This window comes from Telopea speciosissima, chromosome 10, assembly GCF_018873765.1.
Source record: "Telopea speciosissima isolate NSW1024214 ecotype Mountain lineage chromosome 10, Tspe_v1, whole genome shotgun sequence".
NCBI classification, from domain to species: Eukaryota; Viridiplantae; Streptophyta; class Magnoliopsida; order Proteales; family Proteaceae; genus Telopea; species Telopea speciosissima.
In genome coordinates, this window is record NC_057925.1 from 59,510,565 (window position 1) to 59,529,774 (window position 19,210).

The window sequence follows — 19,210 nt, forward strand, 5'->3', positions numbered from 1 at the left end:
TGAACAGGAAAAAGATACCACTAGCCTTAGCCTTAGCCTTAGAGCACAAAAATACAAATAAACAAACTGATTTGATGGGCATTGAACAACATACACTGAACTTGGGCTCAGTTTGCATCATCTTCATTAATGGTAACGTGAGACAAACAGATCCAGTGTTCCCCCTGGTACGTTCTTCCCTGACTTAGCAACCTGTCATTGCTGATTAGAATACCCATCTATCTCTAATTTTAATATGGGCTGCAAATTGATGGGCTTTTATATTTGTATTGACTTGGGCTAAAATGCTTCTTGGGCTTTTATATCCGAGCCAGCCCAGGTTTTAAAATGTATGCGTTTGGGCTGGGTTCTATCTTGTTTGGTTGCACTGGGGTGGAGTGATAACATAAGTACATAACCCTCAATTTTAATTGATCTAATACAGAACGTACTTGGAGTTCCTATAAACATCTTCTACAACAAATCCTGAGTATCACTATTCAATTTGGTAGTCTGATACAAAGAAAACCTAGTGATTCTTACTATTTCCCAATTTTGACATTAGACAAAGGATGCCACCCGCTTCAAGTAAGCAGGCAGCCTTGCGCTTCAGGTAAGCGGGCAGCCTTGACCAATGGGCGGGGTGGGATGGAAAGGGCATGGTGGTTCTTCCCAACCACCCATGGGGGGTGAGAGATAGAGAGAGGTAAAATTTACCCCAAAATAAATGAATAATATTTTACATAGTGAGATTGAGTGAAAAAACACTCCAACTAATGTTAGAAAAATATTTTTGTAACCCTATCCCCATGACCTATGTATAGGTTTTCCGATCCCAAGATTCAAAGTTACACCTTAGGATTGGATCATGAGCTTGGACTTGGACTTGGACTATCATTTCTGTAGAATTCGCAGCAAAACCACTATTAATAGCTATAATATACTTTTTATCTTTCTATTATCTCTTATAGGTTCCATGTAGCCGATCCCATTAAGTTAGGACAAGGCTTGGATGTTGTTGTAGAAACCCAACCCCCCAACCCCCCTCTCAAACAATCACTAGGGTTGGGGAAGACTGTTGCCACATGTATACCTGCCCTAACAATCATCTGTAGCCATTTAGCTGCAACCGAGTAAGATCTGTTGTTTTACTAGCCTTAAATTGTTAAACCTTCTAAAGCAAATAAGGAAGGGTCTGTCCACAAAGGGAAAGGCAGGAAAATTAAACATTAGCGTCTCACAAACATTGCCAAAGAAGCCTGAGTCCTATGACAGATAGCTACATTTACAAGTCAGTTTAACACACCTTAACAATTCTAGTTACCAACACTACTTCACAATTCAAGTAACCAACTTAAAAGCCATAACTGGGAATTAGATATTTGCAACCAAAATAAGCTTTAAGACTTGGACAGCATGGGTTGAGTTTTTATTTTGTACGCTTGACCAAGTACCAAAACCTAGCAACCAGGGTCAGAAAATTTGTAACTTCAGTGGAAACTAGTGCAAGAGAGATGCCTCACAAAAACAAGGGTTGGGGAATACCAATAAACCTCTATCTAATTAGCAGTTTGTTCCTCCAAGTTACAGAGTACAACCAATGTTTAAAAACTCAGAAACAGGCATCAAATTGGTGTCCATAAATTCAGATTCAAATCAGTCAGAATTGGCCAAAAAGGAGTATAGAACCCTTCACATCTAACATGTTTGAAATACCAAGCAAGTGAGTTCTCAACACTTTTGCTTTGGTGGTAAGGCATAAACTACACCACTCAAATTAAGATTCTTTTTTAAATAAACTAATGAAATATGACTATGAAGTATGAACAATCTGACAGGAAATTACAATATTTCCCGACTGTTGTGGGACTCATTTTGCTTTTTGAGTCTTTAAATTGCAAGTCTTAACGCCAATATTGAAACCAGTATTTTTTGCTTCCAGCTTCTTCCATTGAATAATTATAAGTCCTTAGAATTCGCAAATATTCTTCCTCAAACAAAATATATCGGTAAGAACATGGTATCAGTTTCCATGGTGATAATGTAATAAGACCATAGAAATGCAACAGCAATTGCCAGTATGAATCCGATTTTTTGAAACCATGGGAATATCACAAAATTAGAACCATGAGATAAGGTTTTTGTTTTGATGGTAAAAGAAAGTACCAGAAAATGAAATTTTCCTACTTTGATCAATCCAGTTTTTGTTGTACAAAATCAAAAGAAATAGGATTCAATCTCTACTAAGCCAGTTTGAATCCCATTTTTTGAAACCATGGGAATATCACAAAAATTGGGAAGATCATGATTATTACCACTAACATTCCTAGAGAGTAGAAGAGCTGACATAAAACAGATAATTGGTCTTCCAAACGGGAAGATCACTCATTTGATGAACACTAGCAAGCAACGCAACACTCTTAGAGGGCAGAATAGCTGATATAAAACAGATAATTGCTTTTCAAAACGGAAAACCACTCATTTGTATAGCAAAAAGAAGACCACTCTTTTGGTGAACATTAGCAAGCAACGCAACAGTCTTAGAGAGCAGATGAGCCGAGAAAAAACAGATAATTGGTCTTCAAAGGGAGATCACTCATTTGATGAACATTAGCAAGCAACACAATAGTCTGCACAAGCACATTAAAGCAGCAAAGCAACTACTCAAGCCACTGCATGATCAGACATTATTACTTGCATTTGGTTTCCTTTCCTTTCTCTAATTTCCCCCTTCCCATCATCTTGATTCTCAAAGCAATGCTAGCAGCCATGAACTTCAGTATCTGTTCCGCCCCCCCTCCCCCCAAAAAAAAAAAAAAAATTTTTATGTGGACAGGTAGACCCATAGGTCCTTGCTCACATATCAAGTATCAGCCCAATAGAGTTTTGGAGCACAGTTCAAAATTCAGCAACATATCAAATCATGAGGAACAACAAAAATCTAAGTTCCACTGTCTATGTATAAATTTCAAAACCAAAAAGATCAATCACCGAGCTATAGTCAATGTTTTTTCTTACTATACTTATGAATGTCCAATTTGACAAATTCTCATCAATCAAATTTTCATCAGGAAGGATAGATCAAGTAAATAGCAGGCACCTAATTCCATCAAATAGGACATTTGGAAAAATCCACAGATGCTCACATTGAGGCACACATACAAGTAAATCAAGCCATAAAAGAAACAATTCTCTTTTACCCAATGAGCTAGACTTATGATAATGGATTTTACAAATCATAAATTGCAAAAATTTCAGACCCAAATAAATGTTTCAGAAAATAGAAAGGATCAGCAATATGTATGGTATAAACGTTTCAGAAAATACAAATTGTCATAGAATCAAATGTAATGTGCCAAATTGAAGTCTTAAACATAGAAATTAGAAAACAATTTTAAGCTTCAAATTGTAAGCCTAAGAACTGTGCAAGTACACAATGCCTATCTTCAACCTTTCCCTGAACCCTTAAATTGTAGAATGCCATAAGTGAATTGATTTTGGGTCCTTTGATGTTGAACATCACATCATTCTTCGTGAGAGGAGCATCTGGTGGAAGGTCTCCATTTTTGTTTCTCAGCCATTCAATAGTTGTCTCCGGGTTAGCCTGGGAATTATGAGTTCTTGCATACCTATTAAATTCAATGGAATCCATCTGCACAAAAATCTCATCCAGAACGTCTGTAATGTTGTTCATGCCCTCATGCATAATCGTATTAGAGGCAACGAAATCCTGACGAAGTACCTCCAAAGCCTCTAGTATTTGCTTACGTTCGTCTGCCATAACCTATACAAAACAACTCAATCAACAATCAAAATGGGAAAGTTATATTATTAGCAAATGAAATAAAATTAAAAAAATAAAGGGAGTAAACCTAAAATTTGCCGAAAATGAAAGTGATTAATGGTATGGTTGGAGGGGTAAAGAAGAGAGGAAGGAGATGATGCCCAAGATGAGGTTTTCACATGGCTTGGTTAAAACTTAAAACCTAAAACCCCCGCCCTTCTAACCAATTCAACAAATGGATGGAAATCAAACTCAACCACCCCGCCCAAAAGCACACGATCCGTGTGCTTAGTTTCAATTGGCCTACTAAGGGATGCAAGTTTGGCCATATCGGCCCGAACCCGCCCTGAGTTCGAACACGGCCGAGGACAGGTTAGAGCCAGAAATTCATGACCCTGAGTCAGGGTCGGACAGGTCGGGATTGAGACCTCGGACTCAGTCCGATCCTAATTTTAACCCTGATTTTGCCTCTTTCTCTTGACCTTGATTATATATAATGATATAGAGTCAGTAAATACAAAAATTAAAAATGAAAAGAAAAGACCTCTCCAAAGTCCATCCAAATGTAATCAAGAGGGCGGCCCAATCAAAAGTTCAAAACCATTCATAAATATGAAATATTTACAAGTTGTGATTACTTCATTTTAATCTAATAAAGAATTGAATTAATCCAATAAAGAAATCATTTAATTCTATAAAAAATAAATAAATAAATAAATAAATAAATAAAGAAAGACAAGATTGACTGAAGACAAAAGAACTGTTTGTTACTCCCCAGTCTTCTATAGAAACAAACAAAAGAACATACAAGGCTGGAGACACTAGTGGAGAGTGGAGAGTGGAGAGTGGAGAGTGGAGCGGCTAGAAGGGGTTTAGATTTAGAAGGAAAAAAAGAAGAAAAAAACAGACAATACTTACAAGGCTGGAGATGTCGCCGCCTCGCCGGACGCCGGTGGAGGTTGAGGCTGGACCGCTGGAGATGGAGACGTCGATGGAGAGTGGAGAAGTTAGAAGGGGTTTAGGTTTAGAAGGAAGAACGGAAAAAAAAAAAAAAAAAAAAAACACAATACTTACAAGGTACAAGGCTGGAGTTGTCGCGGCCTCGCCGGAGTCGCCGGACGCCGGTGGAACCTTCTGGGACTGAGAGGGAAGTGAGGTCGCGACAGTCGTGACTCGTGAGTCGCCGCTGCTTCTATCTCTTTCGCAGAATCTCTTTTTTTTCTTCTCTTTTCGGTCAAATGGGTTATGGGTGAGAGTTTTTACCAAAAATAAAAAAAGGTTATGGGTGAGAGTGAGACGATGAGACAGGTGAGATCGATTTAGGTTTTGTTTTTCCTATTTTTTAAGACATGATTCCATGCTTGTCAGAGCATGGAACCAAAACCATAAAAGCAATAAAATTATGGCAATTAAAATAACTTAAACAACATAAAAAAAATAAAAATACAGAAAAAAAAAGGAGCATAAGACGCCCACTTGCCTTGCTCTTGTAAAACCGGAATTTTTTTCCTCTATGGTTTGCTGACCGGTGCAGTTTCCTAGTTCCTCTCACAAGAGGGGAGTGGATCCCACCCGAGGCAAAGTGTTGGTCAGCTACCTCAAGTGGGTCCCACATCCCCTCTTGTGAGAGGAACTAGGGAACCGCATCGGTCAGCAAACCGTAGAGGATAATGATTCTATAAAACCGCCTTGGCCATGGCGATGCCTTGATGACTATGCCCATTTTATCCATCTATGTTTCACGTCTTTGATTAACACTTATAACGTGTTACCAAAAAAACATAGATCAGCCCAAGTTTGGGTCATGCGGAAACGTCTTAAAAACATCATCATTTTGCCAATATTACCCAAAAGAGAGATTGTCACTATTTTATCTCATAGTTTGAGCCACTCAAAAGTGTAATGAGTAATCCAACTCTAACGTCATGGAGGATCGATCGCAAGACACCTTTCTTTGTCTGACGAGAATGAACCTTTGCCAATATTGCCCAAAAGAGAGATTTTGGTTTTTTTTATCTCATAGTTTGATCCACTCAAAAGTGTAATGACTAATCCAACTCTAGTGTCATGGAGGAGTGACCATACAAAACACCTTTCTTTGTCTGACGAGAACGAGCCTTTGAGCGAGTAGAAAGAACAAGCCATAAACCAAGAATTTGTGATTCAAATTCTCTTGATCCGGTCTGTGTTATAATAGAATTATATCATATTTTATCTTATAGTACACACAAACTTCCGGAGTGGTCACAGCCTCATGGGTTTGAGATGCGAGGCTTGGTGTAACGGTAAGGTTGCTCCATTTGTGACCAAGTGGTCACAGGTAAGGCTGCGTACATTATAACTCTCTCCATACCTTGCAATAACGGGAGCCTCATGCACTAGGTACACTATTTTTAATACACTAACTTCTGAACTATACCTAAGCGAACAACAAAAAACATAAATGGTTTTTGTACACACACACACACACTCTCTCTCTCTCTCTCTCTCTCTCTCTCTCTCTGTGTGAATATGTTAGTGTTGAGTGTGTTACTATGTTGCTCGGTGCATGTGAACTATTTTATCCGATGTCTCCGAAGAGACGTTTTCCATACTTAGGCCTGATTTGGTATGATTTCTATTTCAATTTCAAGGGGTGATTTTTATCTTGGAAATTGTTTGGTTTGATTTTTACACCTATTTTCAATGAAATACAATTTCACTTTCTTGACCAAAAATCTATTTGTTGACTATTTCATGAAATCAATCCAAAATTGAAATAGAAATAATACCAAATATAGCCTAAGAGATGATTTGGTATGATTTCTATTTCAATTTTATAGAGTGATTTATATTTGATAATTGGGATGTTGTTTGGTTTTATTTCTTTGCCAATTTCACAGTGAACGTTTAATACGCTTCGTACCAAAAAAAAACAAGAACATATAATACTGTTACACCCCATTTCTACTTATAAAAATTATTTCAATTATGGATATCACCATCAAAGAGGGTCCCTTTTTTGAAATCGTCCATGAATATTTCGATTATAATGACTATCAATTCAAGTCGGGTGACCTCATTTGTTATTATATATAGAGAAAATTACTTGGACACCCCCTGTACTATGGCCTAATTACTTACGATTACCAACGTTTGAAACAATTACTTGACAGCCCCCGAAACCTGACGGTGTTAGTCTACTGTTAGTTTTTAATTGAAAATGTCCATTTTATCCTTATCACCTATTCACAAGAAAAGAATGAATAAATTACCAAATAACCCTTCTTCTTCTTATTGCAAACAACCCAGAATATCCTACCGCCAGCCATTAAAAAAAGAAAATAGTGATTAAATTACTAAATTACCCTTCTTCTTCTTATTACAAGCAACCCAGAATATCCTACCGTCGGCCATTAAAAAAAAACCCAAACCATTATTTTCGTTATGACGACGACAGAATCTTTCTCTCACTCTCTTCGCCAAACCCCAAAAGATCACGCAAAATAGCAAATCCAAAGAACCAGCAGAGAGATATCGATTAACAGTCCACCAAAATAGGAAGAGAATCAGAATTAGAAGGTTTAAACTAGGGCTTAAACCAGCCAGCCAAATAGAACTTTAACCTGGATCGAGTGGAGCTCTCTAGAGAAAGAATAAACCCTTCGAATATGGGCCTGATCAAAAGAATACTTGCAGAGAAGTTGCACCTTGAGATTGCAGCAGAGAAAATCCTAAAACCAGTGAGCCGATATGAATCCCAAGAGAAAATTCCAGATCAAATAGATCTGTGTTCAACAGGCCTTCAAAGGCAGGTCTGAGTGCTTCTTGAGTGGGGCAGGAACAACCCTCCAAATCTCAGTCCTATTGGATGTATGATGGCTGAGATTCGGGTCTTCGAATATCCAACAGAAAACAGAAAATATATGTATGCACATATTAAAAAAAAAAAAAAGGGCAGCCATGGCTGCTGCTTCAAGAACCGGCAATCAATGTGTTGTTTAAATATTTTTTTCAGCCCTTAACAATAAAAAATAAAGGAAGAAGAAGATGTCCAAAGTTTGTTGATTGTTTTCTAGGCAACAAAGGTAGCGGCATCTCAGCTTTTTTTTTTTTTGTACCTGAATCAACCATGAAAGAGATTTATTAGGGTTTGAATTTGAAGTCGATTAAGGGTTTTGGATTATTTTAGGGTTTGAATCTCAAATTGAATAAGGGTTTTGGGTTATTTTGATTTGAAATTTGGTTAAGAAAAAAAAATTTTCTTAAATCTTTTAGGGTTTGAATATGAAATCGGTGGGTTGTAAGGAGGAGAAGAAGAAGAGGGTAAAAGGGTCACTTCACTACCCTTTAAGGGTAGTTTAGGCATTACCAAAAATTTAACTGAGTAAACTAACGGATTTGACCTACTTGAAAGAAATGGTAAACTACAAGGGGTGTTCAAGTAATTGTTTCAAACGTTGGAGAAATTAAATAATTAGGCCATAGTACAGGGGGTGTCCAAGTAATTTTCCCTATTATCTATTGATAACAAAATAAGGCTCTGTGGGCCAACGAAACTAGACCGAGTCATGCCTTTTCTTGGGGACTTAGAATTGAAGGAATGCTTATGGTGTCGTGGTGATTTAGTTTTGTTAAATCACGCCCCTTGCTTGGTCAGGCTGAACCAATATTAGGCATTACCAATTGGCACGCCCACATAGGAGAATATAGACCGAACGAATTCTATTTCGGTCTATAAAATTGGCACGGCCTTGGTCTCTCTAGCCGAACATGGCCGGTTAAATGTGAAACGTCTACAGGGTAGGATCGGTTTCTCGGTTTATACTTGGATTAATAACTGGGATGGTAGTGATAGTATGTGAATGAATGGTGATGTTTAATCGGTCTCAAACCAAAAAAAAAAAAAAAAAAGGTGATCGAGCGAGTAGTGACAGCGGCATCGTATTTCGGTCAGTAGGTCGAATTTGAGAATATAAAGGCATATCCACAATTCCATTCGAACTCGTGTGGCCTCGTTCAAATGGGATTGTGAGGGGCACTGTTACACCCCATTTTTACTTATAAAAATTATTTCGGTTATGGATGCCTTAAGGCCGTGCATTGCACGTTGCCATCAAAGAGGTTCTCTTTTTTGAATGACAAAGTGGGAAGGTGGTACAAGAGATGGTGGTCAGCCACTTGGACACATCATAGGAGTAGTTGGAACTACCACAACCGCCAAGGGAGCTATTATAAAAGAAGATAATACGAAGAATGACACAATCAACTACACAACACTCTATTATCTTTATTCATTTTTTATCTTTCAAGATGTAGATCTCTTATCTTGTCTTGTAATTTTCGTTGGAGTTGGCTTTCAGCCACCGATGTCTCATTGGCTCGTGTTTCAAGGGGCATTCAAGTAGGTCTTGCTTGGAAAATAACTCCAGCAATCTTATCTTTTGACCCGTGTTTCAGAAGGCAACCATCATCATCAAGTTGCAAACTTCATCAGTCCGTGGCTAGCAGAATTGTGAAGCTTCATCAAATCCGTTTTTGGAAGATGCTTGGCGAATAACTCAAGCAATCTTGTCTTTTGGCCCGTGTTTCAGAAGACAACCATTAACATCAAATTGCAAGCTCCATCAATCCATGGCTGACAGAGTTGTGGAAGCTTCATCAAATCCGTTTTTTGGGATATTATGCGATTTGGTCATAGAATAGTTGTAGTGTAAATACCAAGTTGTAAACCTCATCATTGTCGGATTTCACAAGTTGTACTGACTCCAATCAGATACAGACTGCAAGTAAGCAACTTTGATTTTCAATCTTCTTCCTTTGCTTCGTCCATCGCAATTTTCTTTCACCCATAAGACCTTAGAGCTACTCAGGCACGAAAAGATCCCCTTTTCGTCCTGGTTAGAAGTCAGAATAGGCGGTTTCTGGCCTCTTAGAATAGGTCGTTTTGCCAGTTAGAACAAGCTGTTTCGGCTTGACTGGAAGTTAGAACAGGTCGTTTCGTCCTGGCTGGGAGATGGAGCAGGGCGTTACGTCCTGGTCAAAAGTTGGAACAGGTTGTTTCGTCTTGGTTGGAAGCCTGGACAGGTCGTTTCCAGTTCCGTTTGGACCTGCGTCACAGGCTCTGGCACGTCCGCGTTACCTCCACCACGTGTGATGTGCCCTTGTGTGTAGGTATTGGATTTTTCACCAACAAATACATTCACTCAGTTTTTAATATTATTTAAAAAAAAAAAAAAAAGCGAAATAAAATTCACAACTCACAAACCCTTTAGATAGCTTTTGAATTTTAAATTACCCCCATTATGGCCTCAATTCGCATTTGAATTTTAAATTACCCATTATAGGATAAAATACTACTCCCGCTTACAGCTTGTCTTCAACCTATTTACTCAATTGCCCTTAAATTACATGCATTGTTCCTAAAATACCCAAACCCTAGTCGCTAAACCCCAACAATATTCCAATCTAATCCTAAAAATGCACCAACCCCTTTTATATTCTCATTTTCCCTGTTGGCATCGTCTCTACACCTCCACACCTTCTCAATCGAACCCTTGACATTGACGACTTGACGGAGTTGTTGCTCGCAGCTACTGCAATTTCTGCAACCCTCTCTAATTTAACTGGTAAGTCTTTCTCGCCATTCCTTTCACATTCTTATCTATTTTTTCAGTTGTAATTAATGTATTTGACTTGTTTTCTTTGTTTCCACTTTCCAGGCTGCATATTGTTGGAAATCTGGCGTATTATTCGTGACTTTAGAATTTTAGAAGCATTGTAGAGAGAGAAAAATAGAACATTGGCACCGGCCAGGGAGATGTCGAAGAACATTTCGTTTTCTTCTTTGTTGTCTGCTTTCTCTTACTGTCTTTATCAACAATTGTAGAGCTTCTCATTCCAACCCTTGCAACTGGATTGGCATTTCTTGTTGTTCCTTGTGATATTTTTATTGAATGTTTAATGTGCTTTGGTTTTGAGATTGCTTGTTTACAATCAGGTTAGTCAGATTAATTTTAGCCTGATGAAATACTAGTAACCGACCGACCGATGCTAGATACTTCACACCTCCTAGTCACTTGAAAGGTTCACCCTTCAAAATCTGAAAAGAGGACAGGCTGGGATGCTTTCTCTGGTCTGGTTCTCTCTCATTTAAAGTTGTTCTAATTACAAGACTCCAAACCATTCACATGATTTCTCCAAGAGAAGTTCCATTTTATTTTCATGGAATCAGCTTCGGATAGAGCATTCTTAATTTCTTAAACCCTTTTCTCTTTTTTCATTCAACAAAGGAGAAAAAAGAAGCATCATAATTCAGGGTCAGGGCCAACCCGGCCTGGCTCTGCCCAATCGGCCAATCAAAGCGGGGCTTGGGTTGGGCTTGGCCCGTCAGGGTCAGGGTTTTAAAACCCTGAGTCAAGGTCAAGGCAGGTTTGGGCCTAGATAAGGGGAATTAGGGTTGGGCTAGGGTTTCAAAAAGCCCGACCCAACCCGACCCTGTTGCAGCCCTAGGCCTACTCTATAACACACCAATCATGTGTTTTTTCATTTCACATTGAGTCCCATTTATGGCAATTTTATTCATCAAACAATTAATTTTAAGGTTAAATACACATACCCTTAAAATACACCCAATATTCCTCATGCCCCTAAGGTTCTGATAATTCTGCATGCAACCCCCTGAAAATTTTACATACACGCTTTTAGCTTTACTTTTCAACCTAAAGTCATTTAAATTAACGCCGTTAATTTCTAGTGTAAAATGCTAACGTGAATAAGGTAATGTACAATTATACTCTTTCGAGGGTTAAATTACCAAAATGGCTTTAAGTTAAAACATAAAAACGACATAAGTTAAAATAAGTAAAATACCCAAATCGCCCTTTTTCCCTTTCCCTTTTCCTTTCCCGATCGACGACCTCCAACTCGTCGGAGACGACGACACCAAGAACCTGCAACTTACAATTCCTTTCCCAGCTCGTCCACCAGCTCCACCACCAAACCCACCTCCAACACCGCCGCCACCACCGAACCCACAAACAGCAAGGGCGGAAGAACTACCGTTACTTTGACAAAACCAATTCACACATGAAAACCCTACTCTCGACCAAAATCTCGTGCCAAAAAGTTCAGTAATGGTGGAGATCGAACTCAACAGTTGGGGCTTTCCCAGTTGGCCCGTTTCACCATGTGTCCATCTTCTACGCTGAAACTTGGCCCTTTGGGTTGCTCTATCGATATGGGGTTAAGTGGTTTCATCATTTCCTCTGGTTTGTTCTGTGCTGAGTGGCGGTAATCGGTGTCATTGGCGGTAGGAATTTGGATTCCTCGACCAGTGTGGGAGATCCGAAGGGTCTCGTGTAGAAATTCGCGGTGCCTTCGCTGGAGAAACACGAAATTAACCTTAATCAGTGTTCTTACTAAAGGGTGTGGATTGGAAAACTGTGGGTGGTGGTTCAATTGATGGATCTAGCGGTGGACCAGTTGTGAAGAAACGGCTCCCCAAGAAAATAAGGCAAGTCCCAAACTACTATTTCTTTCCCCGAAGATCCATACCCTCTGTCATTGCCGTCTATGGAGGAGCAATCTGTGTTGCTGGAGTTGGTGCCGGGATGTTGGTAGAAATGTGGATAGACAAGAAAATCAAAGAAGATGGAGGGGTCCTTTAGGAGCTGGACAAGTAGCACATGAATGGATTAAAGGGTTTAGGTGGATGGTTTGGACGGTGGTTCTTTTACTGGTTTCTTTCCCTGTACATGTGCACATGAATCACTTGGAAATTTTTTGAATTCATCTTGGCTTTGCTAGTTGGCAGTAATGCATTTTAATGTTGCTAGCATTATTTTGAGGAGCAGAGAAGGAGAAGCAGAGAAGAAATGGATTTGGCTCCTGTCCTGCAGTGGCCGGAGCTGGAGTGGTCAGCCCAGCTAAACGACAGTAAAAACAGGGGTGGGGTGGTCATGTCATAGGTGGGTCCCAGGTACCACCCCACCCCCTGTTTTTAGGTGGTTTCCATGGGCTGGACACTCCAGCTCCCGCCACTACAGGACAAGAGCCAAATCCAATAAGATATAGGGGAGAGCAAAAGGTCTTTTCAAATTATGAACAAATAGGTCAGGGCAATAAGGTCTTTTTAAATTTTAGGAGTGGTTTGAAGAAAGGGTAGTTTGGCCAATCAAAAAAAAGTTTTTAGCATTTAACGCCTATTAACGATGACATGGACTTAAATGACTTTAGGTTGAAAAGTAGGGAGTTGTACCTGGAGTTTTGAAGGGGTGGGTGTGGACTTGTCATAACCTTAGGGGTGCATGAGGAATATTGGGTCTATTTTAGGGATATACGTATTTAACCCTTATTATTATTATAGTTGTTCTAATTCACCCTATTAAAATCTTGTTCCTCAAACTTCGAAGAAGATTTTGTTAGCTGTTGGGGGTAGAGATGGAAAGAGTTGGTCTCCCGAGTAGGGGGTGTCAAATGGTCGGTTCAGCTCGGTTTTGATCGGGTTGATTCGATTTTGGTCCAAAAATGAGTGAATCAAACCAAACTGTTAAGAATTTTCAGTTTTTTATCGTTTTGGCTTTGGTCCAATACGGTTTAGGGTTAATTCGATTTTTAAATATCGTGCTGTTAATGAGTTCGATCGATTTGGTTTGGATAATCCATAACATCATTGTTCCTGCTTGCTCCATTTCCCCAAGTTCCTCTAATAGAGGGGAGTGGACCGCACCCGGGCAGTGTGTTTAGGTAGGGGTAGGGTGGTCATTTTTGGCACCTCTATTAGAGAAACTTGGGGAAAATGAACCTGCCCAAGAAATGAGCAGATAAAGATCCCTCTACACCACTCTCCACCTCACAAAATGCTTCCATTTGCTTGTGACCAAAGTTTTCACACAGAGACAATACATATAAAGAAGCCCAAAACTCTAATCCCCATATAATTATAATTCTACCCCCGTACATGTAATGAACCCAAAACCCGTCCCAATTACAATACCGACCCAATAGTGTAGAAGATTGAATTCGAAGATGATTACATTCTGTGCTGTTGCTTTTCACCGCTTATGTAAACTCGCATGATACAAGACATATCCAACCCCAACACAATATCATGAATGATTGTCGCAATATTAGAGATTCAACCACAATAGAGTACAAAGTTGAAGAGTCTAATCATGTGGTGATCTATATATCCATCTAAGCCTTGCGGAAAAATATTTTTTTTGGTAATTGGGAGCTTTACATATATATTTGATAGAATGGGGGGATCGAACCGGAGAGGGATAAGATACCAGCCAAGAGTCTCGAACTCAAGACCTCTTAGTGAACATGGGCATGAAGTGCACCCACCAACTGAGCTAAGCAGTTGTTGGTCTCATGGAAAAATATTAGATATTCTGATCTCTATGTCCGTCATCTGAACCGTTCACTCTCTAAATTACGGTATACCCAAAAACACCATAGGATTTCTTTGTAGAGAAGTAAAGCGCGCGTGAGAAACAGTTAAGGGCTACAGGCCGTTGGTCTCCTCTGACGCGGCTCCCACTCTCTCATTCTTTCTCTCTCTGGGAAAGGAAAGCAGGTCAAGCTGTTCCTCCATGTCCCAACTTCTAACAATACTAAACCATGTGAAAAACCCTCTGTTTCTTCTCTCTTTCTCTGTACTTTCCATCTCTTCACTGAAAGCCTTCTATCTTTCACTCTCTTTCTATCTGACTGAAACAACCTCATGACAATTCTTTACCTCTCTCAATCTCTTCTGTCCAAAGCAATTGGAGCTTTAGATCACGTTCGGTCTCCCCGCTCGATCCCTCTCTAGTTTAATTTATCAAAGATTTTGGTCCTTTTTTTTTATTCTCTCATTTTGTTTGAATTTAAAGACTAGGTTGAGGGGGTTGATTTGATTTGAGATAGATAGGGAGAGATGTCGAATTTGTATGGAGGAGATTTCAATCAGAAGATTGATTACGTGTTCAAAGTAGTCTTGATTGGAGATTCGGCAGTCGGAAAATCCCAGCTTCTTGCTCGGTTTTCTAGGAACGAATTTAGTTTGGATTCAAAAGCGACGATTGGTGTTGAATTCCAGACGAGAACGCTTGTTATTGATCACAAAACTGTCAAGGCACAGATATGGGATACTGCTGGACAGGAAAGGTGCGCCTTTTTTTCATCTATTTATCTTCTTTTATTTAGGGGTATGGAATCGGTTGAACAGCTGCGATATACACTGAATTCCTGCTTTTCGTATTATAAGTTTAAAATTTCGTTTTTGATATGTCCTTGTTTGTGTAATCATGAAAAATTTGATGATCATGACCTTGTTCAAGGACGTAAAAGTTACAGAGTAGAGCCGGTTATAAATACAACGCCCTCACACCCTGGAATTTTTTGAATGAATTAATTTAGTGAAGGAAACTAATCTCGATTGCTTATGGTTGTATGATAAAACCAACCTTCGCTTTTGCTGCAGTTGGGGATGTAGGCTAAACTATGGTCTGTGTTCTGAGGTTAGTACACTTGTTTAAAAATCTAGTTGACTTTTAATTCTGTTTTTTCTACTTGATTACCAATCATAGGAAAAGCAGTTCAACTGTGTTGGAAGTATAATTTTACATACAAATAGAAGAGGAGCCCAAGTAGTGGGAGGCTCCCCAAATACCTTTTCCTTTGATAGTGTAGCCTGGAAAAGGTAAATATTTCTGAATTTTTAGATCTGCTGGTGTGGGACCCCAACTGGAATTGTTGAAGCACAGAATAGTAACAGCTGAAAGGAACAGTTCTTGATCAAGGCTTGTAATATGTTTATAACCACAATAGAGTCCTTGGCAAAGGAAATGTTACTTATGAGATATTTGTACATGGAATCATGCCTGGGAATGGTCAAGGAACTCATCCACGTTGCAGTTGGTGCGAAGAAAAGTCTTAAGTCTTCTTGGAGAGGGGGCTGTGTAAGAAAAGACCTTTTATTGCATTTTGGTTGGTCTACTTCCCTTAACAGATCATGTTGTTGATCCACTCTATACTGGTGTCCATAAGTACAACTCGATGAGCCTTATCAAAACTTGCAACGCCATGAGTCTTTAGTCATTAAGAACTAGGGCTAATTGAATTATTTTTTCTCCTGTTCAGTCATATTAGTGGTTAGTTATAATTACAAATAGAGATATAATCCACAAATATGGTACAGTGTCAATGAAATAATGTTTGAGTTTATGGTGCTCTGTGCCAGCCATGTGAAACCCTGGCCAACAACCTTGATAGAACTTCTCCTCTCTCTTTTATCTCTTTCTATTTCTCTTATGTAATCTTCTTTTCTGTATTTAATTTTTTCCTTGGGTTCTTGAATACCAATTTCGTATCTTGCTCTCCACAACTGCACCCTCATCACCCTGTGCAATTATTTTTATCTCTTTTTAATGTGTAACTGGTTGTTTATTTAATCTTAGTCTATCGTATTAATCCATTGGATTATCATCTTTATATAACCAACTATAGGGTTATTTATCCACCAGATTTCTTTTCGAGAAACCCTTCTCCCTCCAACCCTCTACCAAACTTCCTAATAAACTGCAACTGATTTTACCCCTTTGGCTTCCTTTTGTTCATTTCTTCCTTTCATTAATGTCTCTCCTTCTCATTACTCCCATGAGGGTTGTTCTCTTCCAATAATTATGAGAGGGAAGAATTAAATCTTAGGGTGATTGACAATAGTTGTTCCACTTTAAAAAAAAATTTAGAATCAAATAAGGAATTGCCAGGAGTAGGAAAATGATTGAGAAATATAATTTCTTTGGTCTTTTCCAATAGATTTACACAAAAAATATACTTGGAAATGTTTTTTGTTTATTGTTCCAAGCATTGTTTTTTTGAACTTTATGAATATGTTTGGTGGAGGGCCGGTTAGGAGAAGAGGGGAAATCTGGAAGAATTAGAGTTGCAGGAGGAAAGAGGAAATCACATAAGAAGAAAGGAGAGGGGGGGGGGGGGAGAAGGAGATCGCACAAGCCACAGCCACACGGGCACTTCAAACTCAACTTTCAATTCATTCCCAAATTTTCAAATCTGTGTTCTCCTACGATTACAATGAATAAATAGAAAATAGTCTTGCATAGGAATAGAAACCTAACTAAAGTAGAAACAACCCAAAGAGGAAACTACCAAACATAAACCATATCTAGGAAAAGGAAACTAACTAAGAAGCTCCTACGTAATCTACCCATGAAATAAAATAAACTAAACTAAATATTGCATCCTAAATGAACTACCAGCCCTTGCCAAAACAGAAAACCAGTTTAGGACCAGTCCTTGGTTTGGGCTTCCAAAGTGGTTCATGTCGGTCCAGCCAGGCTAAGGCAAGTGCATCAATGTTATTCCCCGAAATATAAGAAGTTTAGCACCCTTTTTATTGTTGAGTTGTTAGAAGACATGTCCATGAAATGCTTACTGTTTTACCATACTCATGCACAAACTGAGTGGTTTCAAGTTTCTGCCATCCTCCCACAGTGAAATATATATTCTATTACTTTGTTGTCTGTTTTCTTTCGATCTTATCAAATAAATTGATTTTTTGTGTAGCATTCTTTATTTAGTTTTATTTGCTTAAACAGGCCATGGTGGTGGTTTCAGGTACCGTGCAGTGACAAGTGCATACTACCGAGGAGCGGTTGGGGCAATGCTAGTTTATGACATTACCAAGCGTCAATCATTTGATCATGTGACAAGATGGCTGGAGGAACTTAGAGGCCATGCTGATAAGAACATTGTCATTATCCTCATTGGCAACAAGTCTGATCTTGGATCCCTTAGAGCTGTCCCTACTGAGGATGCCAAAGAGTTTGCCCAGAGGGAGAACCTCTTCTTTATGGAGACATCAGCCCTTGAGGCTACCAATGTTGAGACAGCTTTCCTGACCGTCCTTACAGAGATATACAGGATCATCAGCAAGAAGGCTCTAATTGCAAATGATGAACCAGAATCTGGAGGGAATTCAGCACTTCTCAAGGGAACAAAGATTGTTGTGCCCGGCCAGGAGCCAGAATCCAGTGAAAGGAAATTCACGTGCTGTGCCTCTTATTAGGTTTACACTTCTTTTTCCAAAACTTACGGTGAGAATCATCCATAACTCTCCTGAGCTTTCATACACTTCTTTTTTTTGGAATTTTTTTGTTATATTTTCCATGTTTTTTCCCTCTTCTTGTTTATCATATTTTAGGAGAGAATGAGTCATGCCATTTGGTATGTCAAGTCATCTTTTTCCAGCTCTCTCTTTCTTGTAAGTTGAAGGATTGGTGTAACTTGGTGTGATACTGTAACAGCTAAAAGTCCAAGTGATGTATGTCAAATTCTCAGTTTAAAGCTTTGGCATCTAGAATGCTTCTGCTTTGTTGGCCATTACCTTAAATTATGAAAACAAGCACTCTCTCTCTCTTGCATGTCTGTGTGCTTGCGCTCTGTAAAAGATTGTATCGTAACCTGATACCATAATAACTATTGTTATTCTGTTGAAGTAGGAGACAATTGTAAAAGATTGTATTGTAACCTGATACCATGAGAACCATTGTTATTTTGTTGAAGTAGGAGACAATGTTAGTCAAGGAATATTCTGTATCCTATCAGATGCCTCTAAGCAACCATGTTGACATGTATGTTACTTGTAAATGGGGCTGGCTGCCTTTTTAGATTTTCAAGACCAAACCTAGCATGAGTAGATTAGTCTAAGATAATTCAATCTGCGGGGATGCCAACCATTATGATAGCAACTTAGGGAAGTAGCATAGTTATCACAGTCTCTCACCTGACTTTCTATCATTTTGTCCGGTCATCAAGACGAGGGGTGAAAGTGAAAATATAATAGAGAGAAAGGTAAACAGAAAAGAGGAAACAGAGAAAGTCTGCGACTGCCATGAGGGTGCTTGCCAATACAGGGACAGCTGAAAAATATAAGGATACATAAACATACTTGGGGAGGTTATTTTATTGAATTTGAGTCTGAAAGTTGACACGTGGCTTATCCAGACCATTTCCCAAATGTCTAATGATTGTAATTGGCATATCACTTTCCACGTTGCAGAAATGAAGTGTGCCATCATGAGATACCTATTCTTAGTGGGCTGCTAAGAAATTTTTTTTTCCCATTATTATATTACCTTTATTTAGCCGTACATTAATATTAATGATATTAGCATAGATCTAGGTGCAATTTTAGCACTAACAGTGGATCCCAATCTACTATATTATCATTTTTCTAGTTCATCGGTCTTATAAACATTCTAGTTCTTGACGCATGCCATTGCAAGTGAACTATACACTGATTGTCTGAAAAAAAAACAGCTGAACACAAAAAAATTAATCCATCTAGAGAAATGTGATACCACTGAAAGTCAATTTGAAACTAGAGTTTAATGTTTCAAGATGAGACAGAGAGAGAATAATCATGTTTCTTATTATGATATCTTCACCCATGAGAAC

General features: G+C 38.8%; 1 protein-coding gene across 2 annotated transcripts; it reads left to right on the forward strand.

Annotated features, from left to right (window-relative positions):
• The first annotated feature begins 669 nt into the window (after window positions 1-669).
• LOC122642898 (ras-related protein RABA4c-like) lies at window positions 670-17,909 on the forward strand. 2 transcript variants are annotated; one of them, XM_043836517.1, is made up of 3 exons: window positions 670-685; window positions 14,653-14,896; window positions 17,369-17,909. In XM_043836517.1, the coding sequence occupies exons 2-3, from the start codon at window positions 14,667-14,669 to the stop codon at window positions 17,817-17,819; spliced, it is 681 nt and encodes a 226-aa protein (XP_043692452.1). In that variant the 5' UTR covers window positions 670-685; window positions 14,653-14,666; the 3' UTR covers window positions 17,820-17,909. The 2 variants fall into 2 exon arrangements, with proteins under 2 accessions (XP_043692452.1, XP_043692451.1); XM_043836516.1 differs by lacking the exon at window positions 670-685 and having other exon boundaries at window positions 14,593-14,896.
• The last annotated feature ends 1,301 nt before the right edge of the window (window positions 17,910-19,210 follow it).

Bases quoted from the DNA above. Each gene is read 5' to 3' on its own strand.
- LOC122642898 (XM_043836517.1), top strand. From the start codon at position 14,667: ATGTCGAATTTGTATGGAGGAGATTTCAATCAGAAGATTGATTACGTG. The intron at 14,897-17,368 runs GTGCGCCTTTTT...TGGTGGTTTCAG, and splicing joins GATACTGCTGGACAGGAAAG to GTACCGTGCAGTGACAAGTG.